This window comes from Pollicipes pollicipes, unplaced genomic scaffold (assembly GCF_011947565.3).
Source record: "Pollicipes pollicipes isolate AB1234 unplaced genomic scaffold, Ppol_2.1 Scaffold_5034;HRSCAF=5947_pilon_pilon_pilon, whole genome shotgun sequence".
NCBI classification, from domain to species: Eukaryota; Metazoa; Arthropoda; class Thecostraca; order Pollicipedomorpha; family Pollicipedidae; genus Pollicipes; species Pollicipes pollicipes.
The window spans coordinates 3,869-25,191 of NW_023596604.1; the positions used below are offsets into that span (position 1 = coordinate 3,869).

The following is a 21,323-nucleotide window of genomic DNA, read 5'->3' on the forward strand; positions in this document are numbered from 1 at the left end:
CTACTCAATATTTCTTACTGTGGCCGCTGACATACCAGACATATGGTCATATTCAAAGGCATAGTCAACGACAGTCAGAGTGACATAGTCACTCTTGGTGATGAGCACAGCTCAAAATATTGGAAACTGTCAATATAACCGTGATTTAGCACTATATACGATGTTGTTTAAACAGTGTCTTCCGGTATATTGAAGACCGTTCACACGCGCCCGGGTGGCCGGTTCAATGCTACTCGCTCGGGTGGGGGGTTAATTTGATCCCTCGAAACAAACAACTGGGGTCTATATATACCATATTCACAGAATAAGTTGCTCTGCATATGAACTCACTTTTGTAAAAAAAAAATGAGATGCATAGATTATTACCTTGAGTCAAACAATGTCGAATAAGGTCAAACTCAATGTTGGTCTTCAAGGTGCTCCCATACCTCCTCATACAACTGCTTTAAAACTCTTGCTGAGCCCTAGATAACTGGTTAAAGCAAAGTCGGTGGTGCTTATTTAGATTGGCGACCTTGTTTGCGCTTAGAAGGTCATGTTGACGAAAAACCTACCAGATTGTTTTCACTTTTCTACGTTAGACGGTACGTTCTCAAAAGCGAAAGGGTTGATCTGGGTTTTTTTAGGTCAGTGACCTACTCCGAACTTCAAGCAGGTCAATGAAGATGTCTGTTGCGGTCCCTGTTATCAAAAACTTAATAAACGAGCATCAGAAACTACTCCACAAAGCAAGCTTTCCAGTAAACAATAGGTTAGTTTTGACCTCGGCATAATCTTCATCCTGACTCCAGATCAGTTAATGTGCGGTAATTCTAAATTCAAATATTTCTTTTTGGCATAAGAAATCATCTCAGATATCTAACATTCCGTTGTCGCACTACATTGAGCCACTGCTAAAATTGCCTCCGCTGACAGCCACTTGTCTGACATTAGCCTGCCATGTCACTGACCTTACAAGGAATATCCAATTTTTGAAGACAAAATATCTGCCACTAAATTGCCTACAGTTAGGCATAGTTTGGCGCAGCCGTATGGCGCCGTTCGGAAGTTATTCTGCAAAAACCTTCACATAGCAAATTGCTCCTCCTCGCCGCGTGTAGACTTAACGTAAGCGCTTTTAACTCATGATGACGAAAAACCTTGAGCTGATGGCCTTCCTTTCTTATCTCAAGGTCCATGAGCTGATTTAGTGATGGTTTTAGCCTACATAACTTACTGAACTCTAAATCCGACTCAAGCATTTTTGTTGGGGGTCAATTCCAACTAATGCGACTGACGTCCAGTGATTCCGAACTTACGGTGATTCTGGACACAACTGCGACTCGAGCCGGAGTCGAACCGCAGACCTGCACTCGGCAACCTTGGTGATTCCGGCCGGCACCAAACTCAGTCGACTCGAGCCGGAGTCGACCGCACGCCTGCACTCAGTAACCTTAATTGATTCCAGCCGTCACCAAACTCAGTCGATAAGGCGCCATCGTCGAAAACCTGACCACTGTGCGCCAGACGCGCGTGTTCGCGTTAACGACACTGTGCTTCATCAAACCGTTCCAGGACGTCAGAGTTGACAATTAACTAAGGGAAGGTAAAGTCTTTCAAGATGCTCCCAGCCCGGTTAGTCTTATCTAGTCCATATATTGCGTCATAGGTTATGAAATGCGTGTTGCTTTCCACAACGCTAACATAAAGAAGGCTTTACAATGTTGGACGCGTCCAAAAATGAATCGCTCCCCTGTAGCAACAACAGCAAAGGCGGCGGGCTAAGTACAAGAGACCAGAGCTCAGTCAAGTTTTCTACGCTGATAAGTTGACAACGGCTTGTAGAGAGTCAAGCTGAGATGGGGAGCGGCCATGGCACGGCATTAAGCGCCGCGTTAAAGCTACCGACTCAAGTCGTCGCTGAAAGTGGCATTGGTATCTTGGAGTGTTGGGATTACTCCCTTCGTAGAAACTATTTTTAGCAAGAATTGCACAATTACTGCAGAAAATCCGGATCACTTTGTTTCTGACAAATTACAAATTAGTGACGGCAGAAGCATGTAGATCGCAAAGATAGTCAATTAACACCGAAACATCTGAATATCATGTACAATGGTAATGGATGCGAGTGAACGGCATGGCCGAGGCGCCACTAAACCTGAACATCAAAATCCAGGCTTAGCAATGGTCCTCACCTGAGCAATGACGAGATAATTTGAAAACAATGACGATATTGGCACTTTGGTAAAATGCGCACCACTCATCATAAGTGACACTTTATGCTGGTCTATCGAACGATTTGCCTTCTTTTCGGCATGGGCTACAGTGACCTAAGGTCATTCATCCAGACGCGATTCGTTCGTCTGCACATGGCGTAACACATACGTGTGATTTATGACTCAGAGCACTCAAAATGATCTGCCGCTCACAAATAACAAGTGCTCACAGATTCATCACAATGTTACAGTTTGACGTGACCTGCAGCGTCATCGGAGACCTTGAGGTCAGCTAAACGGTCTTATGAGTCGTGAGGCCGAAGGCTGTTGATTTTATTTTAAACCGTCATGGTCGGTCTGCCAGGTGGACATATAGGATACAGGCAAGAAAAGCATCACCGTATAATTTTGGGAGGAGCAAGACTACGAGCTAACACCCCAGTGACTGTTCGTGCTTTGGTGTTCACCTGGGGTACCCCGTAAGTGGAATCTCCGAGGCGCACATTACACCGCGGTTATATATTTTTGCAACTGGTTCTTTATCGAACGGTATCGTAAAATCTGACTGAGGAGCCATTAAATGATCCCATAAACATATTTGCCAGTCAATACCGGCCTGAGAACACCTGGCCACAAGTTTCTATAGCAACTTTTCTCACAAAAGGTACGCTATATATGTAAAAGGTATGTGGCATGTAGTTAAGATATCTTTCCAACTTGTCTGCGATCGCTACAGTTAACAAAAGCCAGTTCAAGTTGGCGTAAACGTCTAGTGCTACGTGAAGCCTTGCAACATATACATGGGTTTGAGTTTGAGTGAAGTTTGAGGAACGTACGTACGCTGAATTTCCGCAATAACGGAAATTAAAAAGTTATTTTGAATTTAAAGCCATAGGTTAATGAACCTCAGAAACCAAAAATTCCAATCAAAACAACACCCATCTTCAATACATAAAGGGTTAACATTAACACTTATATAATGTATTAATAAATTCGCAGGGACAACACACACAATCAACAAGCGTTCAGGTGCTATGCTGCCATCATCAAATTCACCAGCGCGGTACAATTCATGTGCGGAAGGTAGCCGTGAGGAGGTGGTCGGGTTTTCACCCGCTGGGGCGTCCTCAGGATGCGGTGAGGAGGTGGTCGGGTTTTCACCCGCTGGGGCGTCCTCAGGATGCGGTGAGGAGGTGTTTCGTTTTTTTTTAGCTCTCTGGGGCGTCCTCGGGATGCGGTGAGGTGAGGAGGTGTTCGGTTGTTCGGCCGCTGGTCCGTCCTTAGAGTAACCGTGAGGAGATGGTCGGTTTGGTTCGGCCGCTGGGCTGTCCTCAGGATGCGGTGAGGAGGTGTTAGGCTTGTTCGGGCCGCTGGTCCGTCCTCAGAATACGGTGAGGGGATGGTCGGTTTGTTCAGCCGCTGGGCCGTCCTCAGGATGCGGTGAGGAAGTGTTTAGTTTGTTCGGGCCGCTGGTCCGTCCTCAGGATGCGGTGAGGAGGTGTTCGGGTTTGTTCGGGCCGCTGGTCCGTCCTCAGGATGCGGTGAGGAAGTGGCCGGAATGCTCAGCCGCTCGGCCGTCCTCAGGATGGCGATCGATCAGCGGACCATTAGTCGGAGAGACATTGACCCCGTCACCGAAGCGCAGGCCGACGGGGGCAGCGCCGCGCTTGTCAAGCTGCCAACACCACCGGGACAAGCTCCCCCCCCCCTCCCCCTGCCGTCAATGCGTCGATACAATATAAACGAACGCTCCGGTCCACAGCTGGTATAACGTGGAGGAGCGGGCTGACAGACCGTCTGCCACCAGCGGAGACAGGGTCCTGCAGACCGCCGGTACAACGCGGAGGAGCAGGCTGACAAACCGCCTGTGACCAGCGGAGACAGGAGCCTGCAAGCCTCCCGTACAACGCGGAGGAGCGGGCTGACAAACCGCCTGTGACTAGCGGAGACAGGATCCTGCAAGCCGCCGGTTCAACGCGGAGGAACGGACTGACAAACCGCCTGTGACCAGTGGAGAGGGGGTACTGCGGGACGCTGATACAACGCTGAGGAGGGGCTGACAGATCACCTGAGACCAGCGGAAACCCGCGGGCCACCGGTAAAGCACAGAGGAGGGGGCTGACAGACCGCCTGCGCCCAGCGGAGACAGGGTCCCGCGGGCCGCCGGTACAGCACGGAGGAGGGGGCTGACAGACCGCCTGCGCTCAGCGGAGACAAGGTCCCGTGAGCCGCCGGTACAGCAGAGACGACCGCGCCAACAGAGTGCTGATACAACAGAGGCAAGCCTTCTGGGGCTGACTCGTACAACTGAGGTTACATTCTGACCGCCTTTTTTATGAAAAGGAGGCGAACGTTCCAGTCAAAACCCTAGCGACTCCCATCCTGGTTCACTTTTGTCACAACTGAGGCTAGGGCCTTGATGTCTGTTTGTAGAACAGAAACAAGCTTCACCGTACACTGCTGTTACAACAATATCAAACGCCCTGGGGCAGGCCGTCGTACAACATAAATGACTTCTGGTCGACGGGTGATCGTCGGAAGTTTGCGTTGTTTCCACATCGGCCGGCACGCGTCGGTAACTTGCTACATATCAGCGCGAGCGGACGAACCCCCGAGAGCCGTCGCCGCGTCACAGTCAGGCCCGCGTCCGGCGTCGCCCGTGACGTCGGATCGCCCCCCCCCTCCCCCCGCCACCGCGACCCCGCCGCCCACTCACACTTGACGCTGAGGTGGACGGGCCGGCCAGCAGCCTCGCCCTCCGGGTTGGCCGCCCGGCACCGGTACGCGCCGGCCGAGCGGCGGCTCAGGTTGCGGATCACCAGGCGGCGCTCGTTGATGCTGACCATGTCGCTGACGCCGGCGCGCGGGCTCGGCCGCACCGGCCTCTCCTGCCGACACAGACGAAAACGGGGTTCACATGTGTACCGCCACATGTCCGGCGCGCGGGGAACAATTACAACGTTTTTATTTAACAGCCAGCCATCGACACGTAAAACTGCGCCAGCAAATAACCCAAAGGTCGCGACCAGCGCTACCCCTGAAGGAACCTGGCGTGGGTGCGAGTTTTTTCATGGTAACTTGAGACACAACACTTAAATTGGTCTTTCCATATCTTTCTCTAAAGAGAGTATGTCCTACCAATGGCTGTTACACTTTTCTTCAGATCATCCCCGTGCCATCTGGTGATGATGCTCGGATGATCCTGCTTCACCTGTCCCACCGGCCTATCGCACCAAGCCACGCCGTCGCACCCACGCTGAGAGCCATCGCTAACAAAAGCACATCTCGCTGGACGGGGGCGGCCGCATCAGCCTCCACCAACTTCCCACTCCCGCCTCGCCTCGAGCGAGCGTTCCGCTCGACGGGGCTGAGTAAGGTACTGCCCACGAGCTCAGACCCCAAGCGGACCCCACCCCTGCCTCTGGCTAATCACGTGAGGCGGAACAACAGCTGGATACGACGCGCTTACCGCGCTACATTCTCTGTGAAAGGGAGAGAAGTAGTTGAAAGATGACCAGTGACTGGTGGCATTTGAGTGCTACAGACAGGTTTTTAGTTATCCATTAAGGGCATGTTAAGAGTATGCCAAGCTAGAGCAGGGTTTCATAAGACTGACTGGCTGATCACATGTTTTCAGAGAGGACAAAGACTTCTCGCTTTTTAGGGTGTTTGAGGTGTATCATAAAACAACGTGTACTAGAATGTTTTCAGAGTATTTCCGCCCTCACTGAGAGAGCAAAAGCATAACTCTAGATGACATGCCTCTCTCCCATAGAAGACAAGTTACTTTCATGAATGGAAGTAGCTTGGAGTCAATTTACCATCGCCCTGATTCGCAGTTTTTCATTAAACGGACTGATAGGGGGAGGGGGAGGGGTGATGCGCCCCATCCCCACCTGTTGTTTTCAAACTTAGAAAGATGTAGCCTCGGAAAAGTTAGTGGATTGGTCTCAACGGAATTGCGTGATTAATCATGCACGTCCTTTTGCTGTGTCATTAATTAACACAACTAGTCCAGGTCAAGCGTTTTTTTCGTAGGATCGAACCGTTTCCGGTTCACGTGCCAATATTTATGAAACCATGCCACGTCGCAGTGTGACACTTGCGCACGTGTTCCACGTTTAGTTTTTAGTACATCGATATGTGTTTTGTGACGCACAATGATAACGACGGGGATCTGCATGTGTTTTGTGACGCACAATGATAGCGACGGGGATCCGCATGTGTTTTGTGGCGCATAGTGATAGCGACGGGGATCCGCATGTGTTTTGTGGCGCACAGTGATAGCGACGGGGGATCCGCATGTACTTTGTGGCGCACGGTGATAGCGACGGGGATCCGCATGTGTTTTGTGGCGCACAGTGATAACGACGGGGATCCGCATGTGTTTTGTGGCGCACAATGATAGCGATGGGGATCCGCATGTGTTTTGTGACGCACAATGATAGCGACGGGGGATCCGCATGTGTTTTGTGGCGCACAGTGATAGCGACGGGCCTCCGCACGCGATCGGTGGAATCGTCCGTTGCCGCTCGCCACCCGCGCCGAGCGTGGATTGCCGTGCAGTATTCCTAAAAAACCATCGCTTTTCAGAAACCAGAAAGGCCATTGAGATGTTTATCGTGTCAAAGATTCGCAATGAATGCCCCAGAGGCTACCAGAAATTTGGATATGATTGCACGACAGGCCGGAGAGATATCTCGAGAAAACCTTTCGCGTGAGTTGCATCGACTCCCAATCCCCGTCAGGGCGGAGGCATGCTCTCGCCGACTCCCAATCTCCGTCAGGGCGGGGGTATACTCTCGCCGACTCGTAGTCGCCATCAGGGTGAGGAGATACTCTCGCCGACTCGCAGTCGCCATCAGAGCGAGGACATACTCTCGCCCTACGATGCAGGCCGAGACCTCCCCCCCGCGGTTTCCCGGAATAATCTATGAATGGTTTAGAGCACAGTGCTGGAATATTGGGCTCCTGCATTGAATCATTTTTAGAGTGTTAGAAGCATTTTAAGGTTTCGACCCCTACTGTTCGTGCCTTATGACCTTCTCCCCGGCGTCGCGTTGGTGACATTTCGCTTAGAAAAGGCAAGTAAACCTATTTATCGCGGGAAAGGCATGCCGAAGCGGTTTTCTAGACTCCTTTTCTAATTTTTAACACCCTGTAATGTAAAACTAGCGTCCCGGTTGTTTTTTTAAAGAACGGAAATTCAAGGTCATGCTAGGTCAAACTTTTGCTTATATCTTTTCATCAAGTTTTCACTCATGTGGCGTATTTAATCCCTGGTACAGCTGAAGGGCCATTGAAATAATTACCTTCACGTATTGAACCTAGAACGACATATTACAAGTCAAATGTATGGATATTCACTCGTGCTTTTCTCATAGCCTTACACAGGTGTGTAGATTTTATCAGCTTTCGTGATCTCAGGGGGGGGGGGGGGCTCTAAGGCCCCATTCGTTGGGCGAAGGGGAAACATTTCGTAGGATTAAAGTGACAGGCAAAGCATTGCTGGGTTTAGCTCACCAGCCTCATGGTTACGTCGCCTGACATGTGATTCACCGCGAAGTGAAGTGAGGCGAGGTGAAGCGGAATGAAGTCGAAGTGTGCGAGGAGCTGAAGTGAATGCGTTGGCGCAGGAAGTGACCCAGCAATACCCACGTGGACGCCTGCGATCACATCATCTAGCATGCCCCACAGTGCGCACCCGACGTGGGTATAGTCTAAAGACAAGGTCCAAGTACTGCGACGCGAACGCTAGGGAGCAGGTGAGCTTTAAGACTTCTCTCTACACGTCCTATTGAGGCTGCCTGCCTGCATCATAAAGCGAGGCGGAGAACCACGAGACTGACACGCTGCGCCGGACCGCGGCTACTCACGTCGTGTGACCAGACGACGCTGTAGACGGCCGGGTTGGCCCGGATCAGGCACTCGAAGTAGACGTCGGCACCCTCCTTGATGTCGTCCGGGTCCAGAGCGTAGCCGAGTCTCACGGCCACGATCGGCGCATCTGAGGGGGACGGCACGGTCGGCGTCACCCGCTCTGGCCACCCACGTCACCCATCGCGCCACCACCAGTCAGAGGATGCAGTCTCCGCTGGACCGTGTGCAGCAGTGCATGTTCGCGGATAGCGCTACCGTTTGGAAAAACAGCCTCAGATGGGCTTCTCGACAGCCACCTGATGAAAAATATAATCGTTATCATATTGTTGAAATGTTGGGGGCAAAAAAGTAGCGACAAGTAAACGTCTGCTGCAACTGTGTCGGATATTTTGGCGTTCGGCAGTCAAATACGCAAAGTGAGGCACGAAACCGCTTTCAGAAAAAAACGCGTTTTATTCGAGACTGGCAGCCACAGCCGCTCTGCAGTGAGTGGTCTGAATAGCGACCGAGGTTTCAAGTGGTGCTATTGACTGAGTGCCAAACACATGCTGAGTGTACCCAATCAGCCCCAACACCAGCGAGAAAATGCGCTGAACGTTTGCTGGAAAATTGCAGCTTTAGATATTCATGGCTGGTATTCGACAAGCTTGCTCGAGTTCTCAATGACAATGCTTCCTGCTTTTGCAGTTGAGGTTTTCTCAAAGAATATGTATTTTCAGTGAAGCATATCTGACCAGCCATCTAGACTGACCAGCCGCAGGTGCCGATGTCTATTACTTTGCACTTTGATAGATCGAATAAAGCAGCCACTCCTCCACCAAGGTCGACATAAAGAGGAGACGCAGTCAGGGGCCTCGGAACGCGACAGCACACCTTTATGTCATCCGCCAACATCTTGACCGCGCTTTGCACTTGATCAGGTGGGCCGTTCACGAAAGCGATGAAGAGCGTTGGTCCCAAAACTGACCCTTGTGGGATGCCGCTGATGACATCGACCGAATCCGACCTCCAGCCCAGGACTCGTACTCTCTGCCTCCTGTGAGTTAGGAAGGCCCTGATCTAACGCAGCAAGTTGCCTCGCGTACCGTACGCATGGAGCTTAGAGAGCAGTCGGTTCTGGGGTAGAGAGTCGAATGCTTTATAGAAGTTGAGGTACGCTACGTCCACCGGCACCCCGTCCCAACCGCGGAGCTTCAATCTGTCATGACTTCTAATAGCTGGGTGTTACAGAAACGCTTCGGGAGGAATCTTTGTTGGGCTACATGAAGGAGTCCGATCTCCGTTAAGTGTTTCATTAGTGCGTCTTTGACAAAAATTCAAGCGCATTGGAGGAAACAGCAGTAAAGCCCACTGGGCAACAGCTCGCTGGGGACTTTCAGTTGCCTATTTTAAAGATCGGGACTGCCTCACCTTCCCTCCACTTTTGGGAAGCCATTCGGATGTCAACAATCCTTGTTTTTCTTCTTTTGTGGTCACATCGAAGCTCAACGGCCATCGACAGAGTATCCTCACCCTCTCTCGCAGAAATCAAGAAAATACAGTGTGTTCTAGAATGTGTTTGACGTATCTGGGACCGTTTCACGTGCTCATTAATTATTCACTTGCAGACAATGCGAAAGAAAATGCCTATTGCTCCCCGCCGAAAAAAGCGCAACAATCACAGGGGTCGCAGGAGGCTGTGCTTGGTAACTTTTGAGCGCGTTTTTTGTGTTCTTTTACTGCACACAGTACAATTCAAGTAGAACACATCCGGTGGAACCAGCTGAGACCTCCAGGCACACTCCTCGTACCGTTACGCCTCTCGCTTGTAAGCTGATTGGCAAACAAGAGTAAGTTTGCGACCGGGTCAGGAACATCCTAGAGATCGATAAATTTCGAAGCAGTCAGCATGTAAAACACCATACCGTCCATAAACTGCCGCATTTAGCGCTGCCTCGCAGAAAATAGCATCTACATAGAAAGTTCCGTGCTTCAGCGCCCACCCACACAAAAAGCCGACCCCTGCGAGACGGCCATTATAAAGTTTCCAGTATGCAAACAGGCGGGACAAACGGTCGCCGAGGGGCTGAGATGAGCGATCGCACTCGGGGGCGCGGCGCGCTCCTGAGCCCGGACCGGTCTCGCGCCCAATCGGAGTAATGGCGCGAACGCGGCGCCGGCCCGGCCACCGTCGCCGGAGGCGCGCATGGCAAGATGGAGATGGATATGTCTCGTTACAATGCCTCGGGGCCCAGATGGGTGAGCGCGCGGCTCTGCGGCGGTGACCGGGAAGGCTCCAAAGGGAGCTTCCGGGGAGAGGAGGGGGCTGTCTAGTGTCTAAACCGGGAGCGGCAGCGTCCTGGCTATCCAACACACTCCAAAACCACCACGACGCCAGCTGCGGGCGTGGGTAGCACACTTGGAATCGTTATGAAATCGAGGGTCTACAAGACCATAGTTTTGGGGTGTGGAATCGTGCTTCAGGTGTAGACGCATGTTACCAGGAGGAGATTGGCGAATCGTTACCACCTTTTTCGCAGTTAACAGAGATGAGCTAACAGCTTGCAAATGTCTGAAATGAGCCACATAAAGGCATCGATTCGGAAGACAGACCATGCAAATAACACTGTGATAGTGTTCTATCCAGCTAGAGAGTAAACCACAGCTGGACATTGCCGGCATATCGCTGTAGGTGGTAGCGACAGCTAAACCAGCTCTATTGATTCCGGATCTAGTCGTCATTTCTACTTTGTCACGCTATATCAGCTTAAGGAAACCGACATTACGCATAATTCTGTGAATACTGCAAGACATACAGCATTGTCCCTCCGTAGCAGTGGATACTTTCCAGCACATTTAGGTAACATGCACGGATCCCATCCATAGATTACAAATGTCACCAAAGCACTTGATGAAAGGCTCCGGATCCGGGAACATTGATTGAAGACGCGTTTCTGATAATGATCATTGATCGGTGTCCATAGATAATCGGGCAATGTTCATTGATCAACGGCGTTAGTGCCGCACAGTAAAGCGTGTTTGACAGGAAACTCTATCCCAACACCATTTTAGCAACAATTTGTGCGGTAAACTGAGTGTGAAATGAAACATGTGGGCGTCGTTGCAATTTTATGATATTAGCAACACATTGCAATCGCTATCATGTGTGTTGGCACCTATCGTATGATGCCAGCTCGCAGCATTACACGATATGTGCCGTGGTGAATAATGCGTAGATAATGTGATTCAGATATGTCCCCTCGCTGCATAATGTGTAGGCACGCATCGCCACAACGTCTACCTTGTAAGCAGAGGACGTCAGACCACGTAAGCCGGCGGTCGTTCTCTACTTACACCTGACGTTGAGCAGCCTCTTATCCTCGATCGTACCGCCGGAGACTAAGCTGTTCTCCGCCCTGCACGTGATCTCCCTGCCGTTGTCGGTGGGGCGCGGCTTGAAGGGCAGCGTGCTGCTGGTGATGTTGCCCAGTCCGGACTCCTGCCGAAAGAGAGGGATACGTAGACATGTCATGCACCAAGAGCTAGGGAGTGAATCAATAGGCATACCATGTACCGATTATGCATTCTGAAGGTGTCAATGGCCATAACGCAACAATAATATTGACGATGTTTGTCCGGCAAAGTCAAGTCACCAAAGCGCGCGCGTCCAAGAACGAATGACCGGTTTAATTGATCCTCCGACCTACTTATTTGAGGGATGGCTCGATTTTCGTTTCGATCTTTCCCTTCAAATGCAATAGGACGAACCACGGTTGATATCGCATAAGCCTAGAACGAGCTGACGCCCAAGTGGCAGAGGGACAGGAACAGCTTGATGTTTATAAGTCAACTACTCGAATCCGGCTTAACAGTTTCCAACGTGGCAACGCGAGTCGGGAATCATTCCAATATCAAACAAAGCAATCACCGATTCGACAAGTAATCCTCGATTGTTGTTTTGCAAAGTCTGCTGTGAATCCATTGAACCGCACGGGATGGACTTCCTATTAAGTACCGCGACAAAATTCGAGTGGATGACAATGTGCGGAGGTATTTCGACATCGCCCTGCAAAACTATGTGTTTCACGCCAGGAAACAACAGCCAGTTTATGAACTGCGACCGCAAACACCATGCAAGTTTTGAAAGCAATCATTTTTTAAATTATCAATTTCAACCAACTCTCTTTTGTGCCAGCATGTGAGACACGCTGGATATTGTTTTAAACTAAGTATGTTTATGAAGCGCTGGCTGAGCAATGTAAAACTAAATCAGGCAGGATTTACACCCACACTCCCCTAGCCCATTTATTACAAACATAATTATCTCATAATGCAGCTCAGAGGCAAGCACAATGGAAATTATTCTTGGAAAATTGGTCTGTTGCAAATCTAGAAGAGATTGATGGAAAACGAAAAGCAAACAAAGGAAAATACAACGTTACGTCAATAAATATGTATGGTGCGTATCAGACTCTTCTACTTAGCTCCAAAAACACTGTACTCTTAAGACTATGAGCAAAATTGCGGGCGTCAGTAATACGCACTGAGCAAACACCCAGCAGTACAAATGGCCCCAGTTATGGCATGAGCAGCAATAACCAGCCTCTGGGCGACGGCATCACTGGCGCGTGCAGGTCGGCCCCGTGGCCCGCTCACCGTCCGACCGCCGTCCAGCGCGGCGCCGTCCATCCACCAGGAGAGGTTAGCCGGCGGCCGCGAGCCGTACGCCTGGCACACCAGCTCGTACGGACTGGCCGGCCAGCGTGGCCGCGCGGGCCGAGCCCAGAATGGTGACGCTCAGGGGCCGAACTGGAACAGCGTCGGGCGGTCGGTCAAGGCCGACCGCTGTCGGTCACCGCCGCCGGCCGGTCAGCGGCCACTGTCGGTCATCACCGTCGCCGGTCAGAGACCACTGTCGGTCATCACCGCCGGCCGGTCAGAGACCGCTGTCGGTCACCCGCCGCCGGCCGGTCGGGGGTCACTGTCGGTCACCGCCGCCGGCCGGTCGGGGTCACTGTCGGTCACCGCCGCCGGCCGGTCGGGGATCACTGTCGGTCACCGCCGCCGGCCGGTCAGGTGCCGAGCGCCGACGGCGCGGTGTGAACAACGGCGGCGAGGACAAGCCAGACAGGGTGTCCTCGCGGGTGGTAGAGAGCATCGGTGAACAGCGAGTACCGAACAGACAATTATGCTGCGACTGGTTTGACGGTGGCAACGCCAACTTTCGTTGCAATTAGCGTCATTTTAACATTTCGCGCGTTGAAAGACGCTCATTTCGGAAGCTTTGCCACACCAACTTTCCTCAGCACTCTCCAGCTATGTGGGATCTCTTCCGCGAAACATGGTGAGGGAGAAGCGCGGAATTCGACGGCTTGCTTTGCTTGTTCTTTCCACTTAAGTATATATATATATATATATATATATATATATATATATATATATAAATAGTGAACGATCCCAGCTGTGCACGCGGTCAGCGTCCTCTGCCCTGCACAACACCCTGACACAGTTTTCAGTGACCTGAGTATTCGAGGAGCCGGCAAGGCGACGCAACTCCTCGCGCGCCAGCCCGCCACCCATAGCGTCGCACATGTGTTCCGCTGAGCCGTGCCCGTAACTCTTCGCAGGTCGATTCAACGGAACCGTAAACAAATACCGGCAAGCATCAACACACCAAGCTTGAAAAACAGTGACTCAGCGCGAGGGGCAAAGCACACCACCCAAAAGCTCATAGCTACTTAAAGCGAGCATTGTTTACCCGCAGTCACACGAATCCCTGATGATCGTGACTCCAGAGCACTTCACCACGACTCACTTCGCAGCAAAACTTTGTCCGGTAATCGTGCTCCGTCGGCTAGCAGCTCCGCACCGACGCGTCACGACTCTCGCTTCTCACTGCACGTGTTACGCTCATTGGGCGCGGCGCGCGGCCGTGACGCGCTAATTCCGGCGTCGCGTGTTTGTGCGCCAAACTATGCGGTCACAGGAGAACAAACGACCGCCCGCCTCAACTGCAATAACAATGCGGGACGCGACTGCCAAATCACGACCGGCGATCGACGCCGGCCGGTCGCGCTGGAGCGGCGCTGCGGCGGCGGGCGCGCCGTCGGGAATCGGTCGCCGACGCCGTGGCGCTGCCTACCAATGAGCAGGCGCGGTTACAGGCAAACCCGGGCCGGCCGGTGACGGCGTCGTCCGGTGACTAACCGACGGACGTGGCTTACAGGCGCTGTTACCACTGAGACCAGACCGGCTGGTGACGTCGACGTCCGGTGACTAACCGACGGACGTGGCTTACAGGCGCTGTACCACTGAGCCCAGGCCGGCTGGTGACGTCGACGTCTGGTGACTAACCGACGTACGTGGCTTACAGGCGCTGTTACCACTGAGCCCAGGCCGGCTGGTGGCGGTGACATCCGGTGACTAACTGACGGACGTGGCTTACAGGCGCTGTTACCACTGAGCCCAGACCGGCTGGTGACGTCGACGTCTGGTGACTAACCGACGAACGTGGCTTACAGGCGCTGCTACCACTGAGCCCAGACCGGCTGGTGACGGCGACGTCTGGTGACTAACCGACGGACGTGGCTTACAGGCGCTGTTACCACTGAGCCCAGACCGGCTGGTGACGGCGACGTCCGGTGACTAACCGACGGACGTGGCTTACAGGCGCTGCTACCACTGAGCCCAGACCGGCTGGTGACAGCGACGTCCGGTGACTAACCGACGGACGCGGCTTACAGTTCGAAGATACCCTTTGTGTAATCCTGTTATCACGCTGAGACGCCATCAAACATGTGGTGGGCAAAAAGTCGTCAACGTTGACTCATAACACGGACACTGATTTTTGCCTTGGCGCCGGAAGGTGTGGTGCTGTATGCTTATGTTGTCTTTAACGACTCACAGTGCGTACCTAATGCCAATGTGACGTAGAGCAGCGGGGGCTGTCCGAAAGTGCGCTGTTTCAAATGTATGACTAGATATGGTTTACGCCATAACAATTGTCTAACCTAAACTTATGTCGTCAACGTGTGATGTATGGTGTTGTTATTTCGACATGATATGTGATGGCCTCTGCTTTCAAGCATGATGGCTGTTACATCATTTCAGAATGTACCAGCAATCACGCAGTCAAACGCTGCCTAATGGGGATAGTCCGTGTTCGTCTCAGGACCTAAAGACGTGCAAGTGAGCGTTATCATCATCATAAAGTTAAGGCGACAACGTTTGGTGACGCACCATTGCTCTCGTCGATGTCTCTTCAACACTTCATTTCAGTGATGTCGTAGCAGCTTGACCGTGGCTTCATGGTCCGTGGCCTCTTTAAGACAAAATGTATCCCCCATGTGTGGCTCGTCTCAGCGGATAAACATACCGGATGACGTCCGGGATTTTCGTGACGTGCCGCCACATAGTGCCCTTTCCGATGTGTGACGTCATCAAGAGCCGGACCACTCACAGTACATGCTGATATGTTACGTCATTACGGGCCTGACCACTCAGTAAATGTCGACATGTGAGGTCATTACGGGCCGGACCACTCACAGTACATGTCGATATGTGACGTCATCATTAGCCGGACCACTCACAGTACATGTCGAGGACGACCTGGGTGGTGACCGGTCGGCTGATGTTGTTATTGGTCGCCGAGCAGACCAGCCGGGTGTGCAGGTCCTCGCGACCCAGAGGAGCCAGTCGCAGCACGTTGATGACCTGGCCTGACCCGTCCGGTCCGTCCGAGTCGTCCAATAGGAGGTCGTCACGGGACCACGTGACCCGTGGCTCCGGGCGACCTGCAAACAGGCACGTTAACGTTATCATGAGCAACACGCAAACCGTCCTTCGCTCCCGCAACTCACTTAAGCAGACAATGGACTCGTGGTCGCTGTGCGGCACGCGTGCGAGGTCCGGTTGCCAGGAGCAGTGCTGGTGTAACTAGTCAGTGAGGGCCTGCAGACATTTGAGCAAGAGTGCTACGCTGGGGTGGAGACACGTATGCGGTACTTTGAAATATTTGGATAAAACCTGCCAGCTGGTTTGAAATTGCCCTGCAGTGGTGGTAAGGACGGAATTCAGCAAATAGTACTGCGTGACCAACATATCTCCAGAATACATCCGCAAACCGGGCGACCAAAACGCCATTAACGCCGTCATCACCCCAACGCCGACTCCATCGTAACATAAACACCATCTAGGCCTCACCGCGCACACAATCAACGCAAAAACCAGCACACCCTCGACTCTGAGCCCACGCGGTCGCCGCCAGACACCGGGCCGACCGCAGCCCGATCATGGCCACGCCCCGAGCTCGGAGCCCACGCGGCCGCTAGACACCGGGCCGACCGCAGCCCGATCATGGCCACGCCCCGAGCTCGGAGCCCACGCGGCCGCTAGACACCGGGCCGACCGCAGCCCGATCATGGCCACGCCCCGAGCTCGGAGCCCACGCGGCCGCCGCCAGACACCGAGGCGACCGCAGCCCGATCATGGCCACGCCCCGAGCTCGGAGCCCACGCGGCCGCCGCCAGACACCGGGCCGACCACAGCCCGATCATGACCACGCCCCGAGCTCGGAGCCCACGCGGCCGCCGTCAGACACCGGGCCGACCACAGCCCGATCATGGCCACGCCCCGAGCTCGGCCGGCGTCGGTGCGAATTACGACGGCCGCTCCCAGGGGTCGTCGCCGGATGAATAATTCTGCGGTCGCAGGCGCGGCCGGCGACGGCCTTCAGAAACTTGCGACGCACCGGCCGTTGGCGGCTGACCCCGGAGAACGCCACCGAACGGTGACCTTTGACACGGCCGTGCTTGACGCGGCGGCTAATTTTGGTGGGTCGCACGATGGGTCATCTCCCGCCCGCAGAAGGGCGTCGGACAGACGGGCGGCGACCGGGGGGCGGGTGGGGGAGATGTAAGACGGAGCATAGATAAGGGATGGGCTGGGACGGTGTTCACGCCGACGCGACCACGACTGCTGACGTCACCGGCGGGTGACGTCAGTGTGACGTGACGAGCGACGCTCGCACCACCAGCGTCACACGTCACCACCGATCGACGTCACGTGACGTCACGTGACGTCATGTGGCGTGCGGTTTCGTGTGTAGTTCTGCGGTCAAGAGTGTCGTTAGAACACGGTCGCACGTCTAGCGGAGATTGACGGCGGACCTGATGGCGCTGGTCATAACGCTCAGTGCGGCTGGTGTTTCATACTCCGACGCCGTGTATTGAGGGGAGCTGCCATCGCCTGCTGTCGTCACTGATCTCCCAGATATGTCTGGATTGATGTTCCACTCCATGAGCTGTCTATAACGATGCTCCAGTAGCCGGGATCACCGGTACGTAGCCTCCCAAGTCAAAACCCCCTAAATCAACCGAACAACTCTACCCGATCGCTCGTGAGCTGAGATCGCAAGAAGCCCCGGGAACTGCTTCATGAAGCGTGTGCTATAGGACCAAACGGACGTTTAACGTCTACTTTTCGTGAAATATTGCGATTAACTTGGCATCTTAATTGTTTGGCAACGAACATTCTGAGACTGTTTGTCCATACCATTATGATCAATAACAGAGCGCAAAGTGGCAACATTGGCAGTTGTTCAAAGCATGTCACTTGGCATGCCCAATTCCGTTTCTGACGATAGCCTGGTAATGACCCTGACTTTTTCATAGCGACAACCGGCTGACAAGTAACGCGTACTTCGACGCGATCGCAGATGATCGTCGCCCCCACCAGTCTCAGGCCCCACTTTCGGTCTTCCCTCCCCCCTACCCTCCCCTCTGGCTGCCCCCACACCGGGAGCGGTGGCGCGCAGCAGGACGACGCCTTCCACATACACTACTCGGGGCACTCAGCGATTCCAGCGGCTCCAGGCGGTTTGATAAAGCGGCCCGACACTTAGCGGGGTGTGGAGAGCCGCTGCACGGCACACCAGTCCGTTTTACGCAGTCGGCGCGGTCGTTGCCCGTAATTTGATGTCGGTGTTCCATTTGGCGACGTTGGCGGACGGTTCTGCGTGTTGTGGGGATCAGAGCGTCACGTCAGAGAGTAACAGACCGGACAGAGGGCTGTGAGCAGTCGGGCCGAGTCCAAATGGGACTGCTGACTGTCCATGTCGAAGGATGTTATTGGCTTAATGTCCGGCAATGGTAAGAAATGACCGACAATAAGGTGACGCGGGCAGCCATTAGTCGGACGTGCCCGCGTCATGGGTCATTTCGACCAACAGAAGACGGGTAAATGGGGGAGCCTGTAATTGCTACGTTACGCATGAAGTTGCCGAGGAGAGAAGCCGTGTGCCCCATCGGCAAATAGCCACGCCAGCGCGCTCATTCAGCCGTCGTCGCGCGGAAAATTGTGCTGCGTATTGTTGGTGCTCTTGAAGAGACGGCTGAGCATCAGCGGCCAGCTCACCTCCACGAGAGAGGCACGTCAGCTCCAGCGGGTCTCCCTCTTGCAGCGGCCCCACCAGGCCCGACACCGGACGACCATTGTAGAGGATCACCGGTCGGTCGGGCGGCACTGCCGGGCAGCAGCGTTCAGTGACACGCCAACACGAGCACACAGTAGCTTTGACATGCGATATTCAGGCTACCGTGTATACATGCTACTGTATATGCAAATACCTGCAGTCGCTTCTGATGCAAAAAGAAATGCTAGCAAAATTGGCGCACATGAAGCACTTGCAGTCGTGTCAACAGACACCACAAAGCCGCAACATAATTAGCTAATTACCATGTCTCCCACCTCTACCTGTTTCATCACAGATCAAAATCTTTGTATCACTGAATCGAGGAGTTTCACAGCGTGATACACATTACACTTCGCTGGTGCTCATTACATGTGTAGAAACCCGCGGTGCTCAGGCAACAGTACAATTTCAGGCCAATACCCGAGCGCGACCCATCCATTGCCGCCAGCGGAGCCTGGTGCGACCAATCCATTCGCAGAGGATGATCTGGCAACACCTGAGGGGGTCTGCTACCGACAGTAATCTATGGTGCCGCTTAACATAATTCCTGAACATAATTCATGTCAACAGTTCCGCTATGTTCGTGTGTAGTCCAATAAATGTCCAGCCGCTGGCCCCGGTGAATGAAAGTGTGTTTTGCTTGCTAATTTACAGAGCACAGTTGTAAAATCGATGCCGTATCACAACCCTTGTACAACACTCACGCTGACCTCACACTTACACGGCTACTGACGCTGGACAGTGAGCATCAACAAAACGGCCGGTTCGTCCGCTGCTGCTGTTCCACGACATCCCAGGCTTGATTTCACTCCCCGACCTGGAGAGTTCGGGGACACGCGACCTCGCTGGCGTAGGCCTGCGCCCAGCGGGCACAAAATCGGGAGGTGAAGCACTCACTGATGACGGTGAGGTTGACCCGCTGGTTGCGGGTCGGACTGAAGGTGAAGTCGACCCTGCAGCGGTACAGGGCGGCGTCCGCGGGCTGCACCGCCGCCAGCCGCAGCGCCGGCGGCCGGGCCCGGCTGACGAAGGTGGCGCGCGAGTCCGACCCGGCCGACTGCCCCGAAAACGACAGGCCTCCGCGAGCGTCGAAACTGCGGCAGACGGCGGCGGTGGCGGCTCAGCTAGGACAGCGGACAGTGGACAGAGTTCACCGCTGTTGCACGGGTGAACAACAGCGCACGGCGAACAGCGCACGGCAGATGGTGAACTGCAACAGCGGACAGCTACAGCAGACATCAACCGGTGAACATCAACATCAACAGCTGACCGCAGACAGCACACGGCAGACGGTAAACAGCAACAGCGGACAGCGGACAGCGGACAGAAAACAGCAGACAGCAGACAGCAGACAGCAAACGGTGAACAGCAACAGTGGACAGCGGACAGCAGACGGCGAGCAGTTGACAACTGACAGTGCCATGCCGGAAAAGGCAAATGCCACTATCACGAAGTACCTATAGGCAGCAGAAAACCTTTGTAATGGCATGAGCGGCCAACCGTCACGATTCAGAGCTTTGAATGCGCTTGCTGTGATGACAAAAACGAAGAGTATGTGGATCGGGAACATTGTTAATACGCTAGCTACGTTCACTGTGAGTCCGTTCCCTGCCAATATAGCTGTGTCCGCACGGACCTCCCCGCCTCCTGAAGAAGCGCGCGGTCAGCGGCGGCTGCCTCACCTGTATGTGGGCTTGCCCTGGCTGTTCTTGTACCAGAGCACCAGCACTGCCCGGTCCTCCGGGTCGACGGTGGTGGTGTCACAGGGCAGGTCCACCCGGCGGCCGGCCACGCCCACCACGTGCGTCACGCGACCTGCCAAAAATGCTTGCCGGTCAGCCTCGTGGCTCGTTCCCCGGCGGATAGTGGGGGGGGGGGGGGGGGGGGGGCACTGAGGTAGACGCGAACAGAACGCTCGCTGCTGATACCGGTCTCAAATCACGGCCGCCGAAGTCTGTGCCGCGTGAACACTTTTCAGGCTATGGACTGTTTGTAATTGCAGTACACAACTAAATGGATAGCTTTTATACATCAAAAAGATATTCTCCTCAAGGGCAGTTGGGAGTGAGAACATACCGATGCATATCATTCGCCAGTGCTTTCCCGTCCCAGGACCTCATTTGCTATGGCCAATTCATGGATAATCTCGAGTGTGTTCCCCACTGCTTAAGGAAGCTTGCGACCGTCGCTCCCCTTCGTAAAGAGAATGTCGCGATGAGCCCAGTAATTTTCGACCCACCTCCATCTTGTCGGTGGTATCCAAGCTTTGTGGAAAAAACTGTGTGCTCTGAACTGTCCTCATATCTCACCGCATTCAGTATGCTCGCGCAATCACAGTACTCACACCGGCAAAACCATTTGACGGAAGACACCGTGGTCGACGCTGTCCAGTGGATCGCGCACCGAATGGACGGTAAAGACGTTGTTGCCGTTGCGTGAATTGACTCAAGTCGCGCCTTTAGCAGGGTTAACCATCGTGTCCTGACCAAGTTAAAATGATACGGAATCGACCCCGTATGGTTCGAGAGCTACTTGACTGACCGGCGGCAGGTGGTGGGAGGTGGTTCCCTATATCTGCCGCTGTTCCACGGTGTCCCCCAGCTATCCCCAGTCGGCCAAATACTCTCAGCATCTTAACAACCTTTTTCCTTTCATAGGAAGAGCACACGTCCAACAGACCCGAAAAGTGTAATTCCACGCTTTCTGTTTGCACAGCTCTAGACACCAGGTCAGGTCCACGGCTCGATGATCCCAGTATAACGCGACGTTTTCTAAACGCGCTGTACTGCCTCTCAGTC

At 53.6% G+C, this 21,323-nt stretch overlaps 2 protein-coding genes across 2 annotated transcripts; both read right to left on the bottom strand.

Annotated features, from left to right (window-relative positions):
- Positions 1-4,911: 4,911 nt before the first annotated feature.
- LOC119101934 (B-cell receptor CD22-like) lies at positions 4,912-12,792 on the bottom strand (the record flags this gene model as incomplete). Its single annotated transcript, XM_037225329.1, has 4 exons — positions 12,711-12,792; positions 11,409-11,553; positions 8,072-8,202; positions 4,912-5,083 (listed from the first exon to the last, which is right to left on the bottom strand). Coding segments are annotated over exons 1-4 (481 nt in total), but the record flags the coding sequence as incomplete, so codon positions are not given.
- A 12-nt stretch (positions 12,793-12,804) lies between these two features.
- LOC119101933 (kin of IRRE-like protein 3) lies at positions 12,805-20,340 on the bottom strand (the record flags this gene model as incomplete). The annotated part of the gene is made up of 5 exons (XM_037225328.1): positions 12,805-12,863; positions 15,644-15,847; positions 18,468-18,575; positions 19,423-19,619; positions 20,208-20,340. Coding segments are annotated over 5 exons (701 nt in total), but the record flags the coding sequence as incomplete, so codon positions are not given.
- Positions 20,341-21,323: the final 983 nt, after the last annotated feature.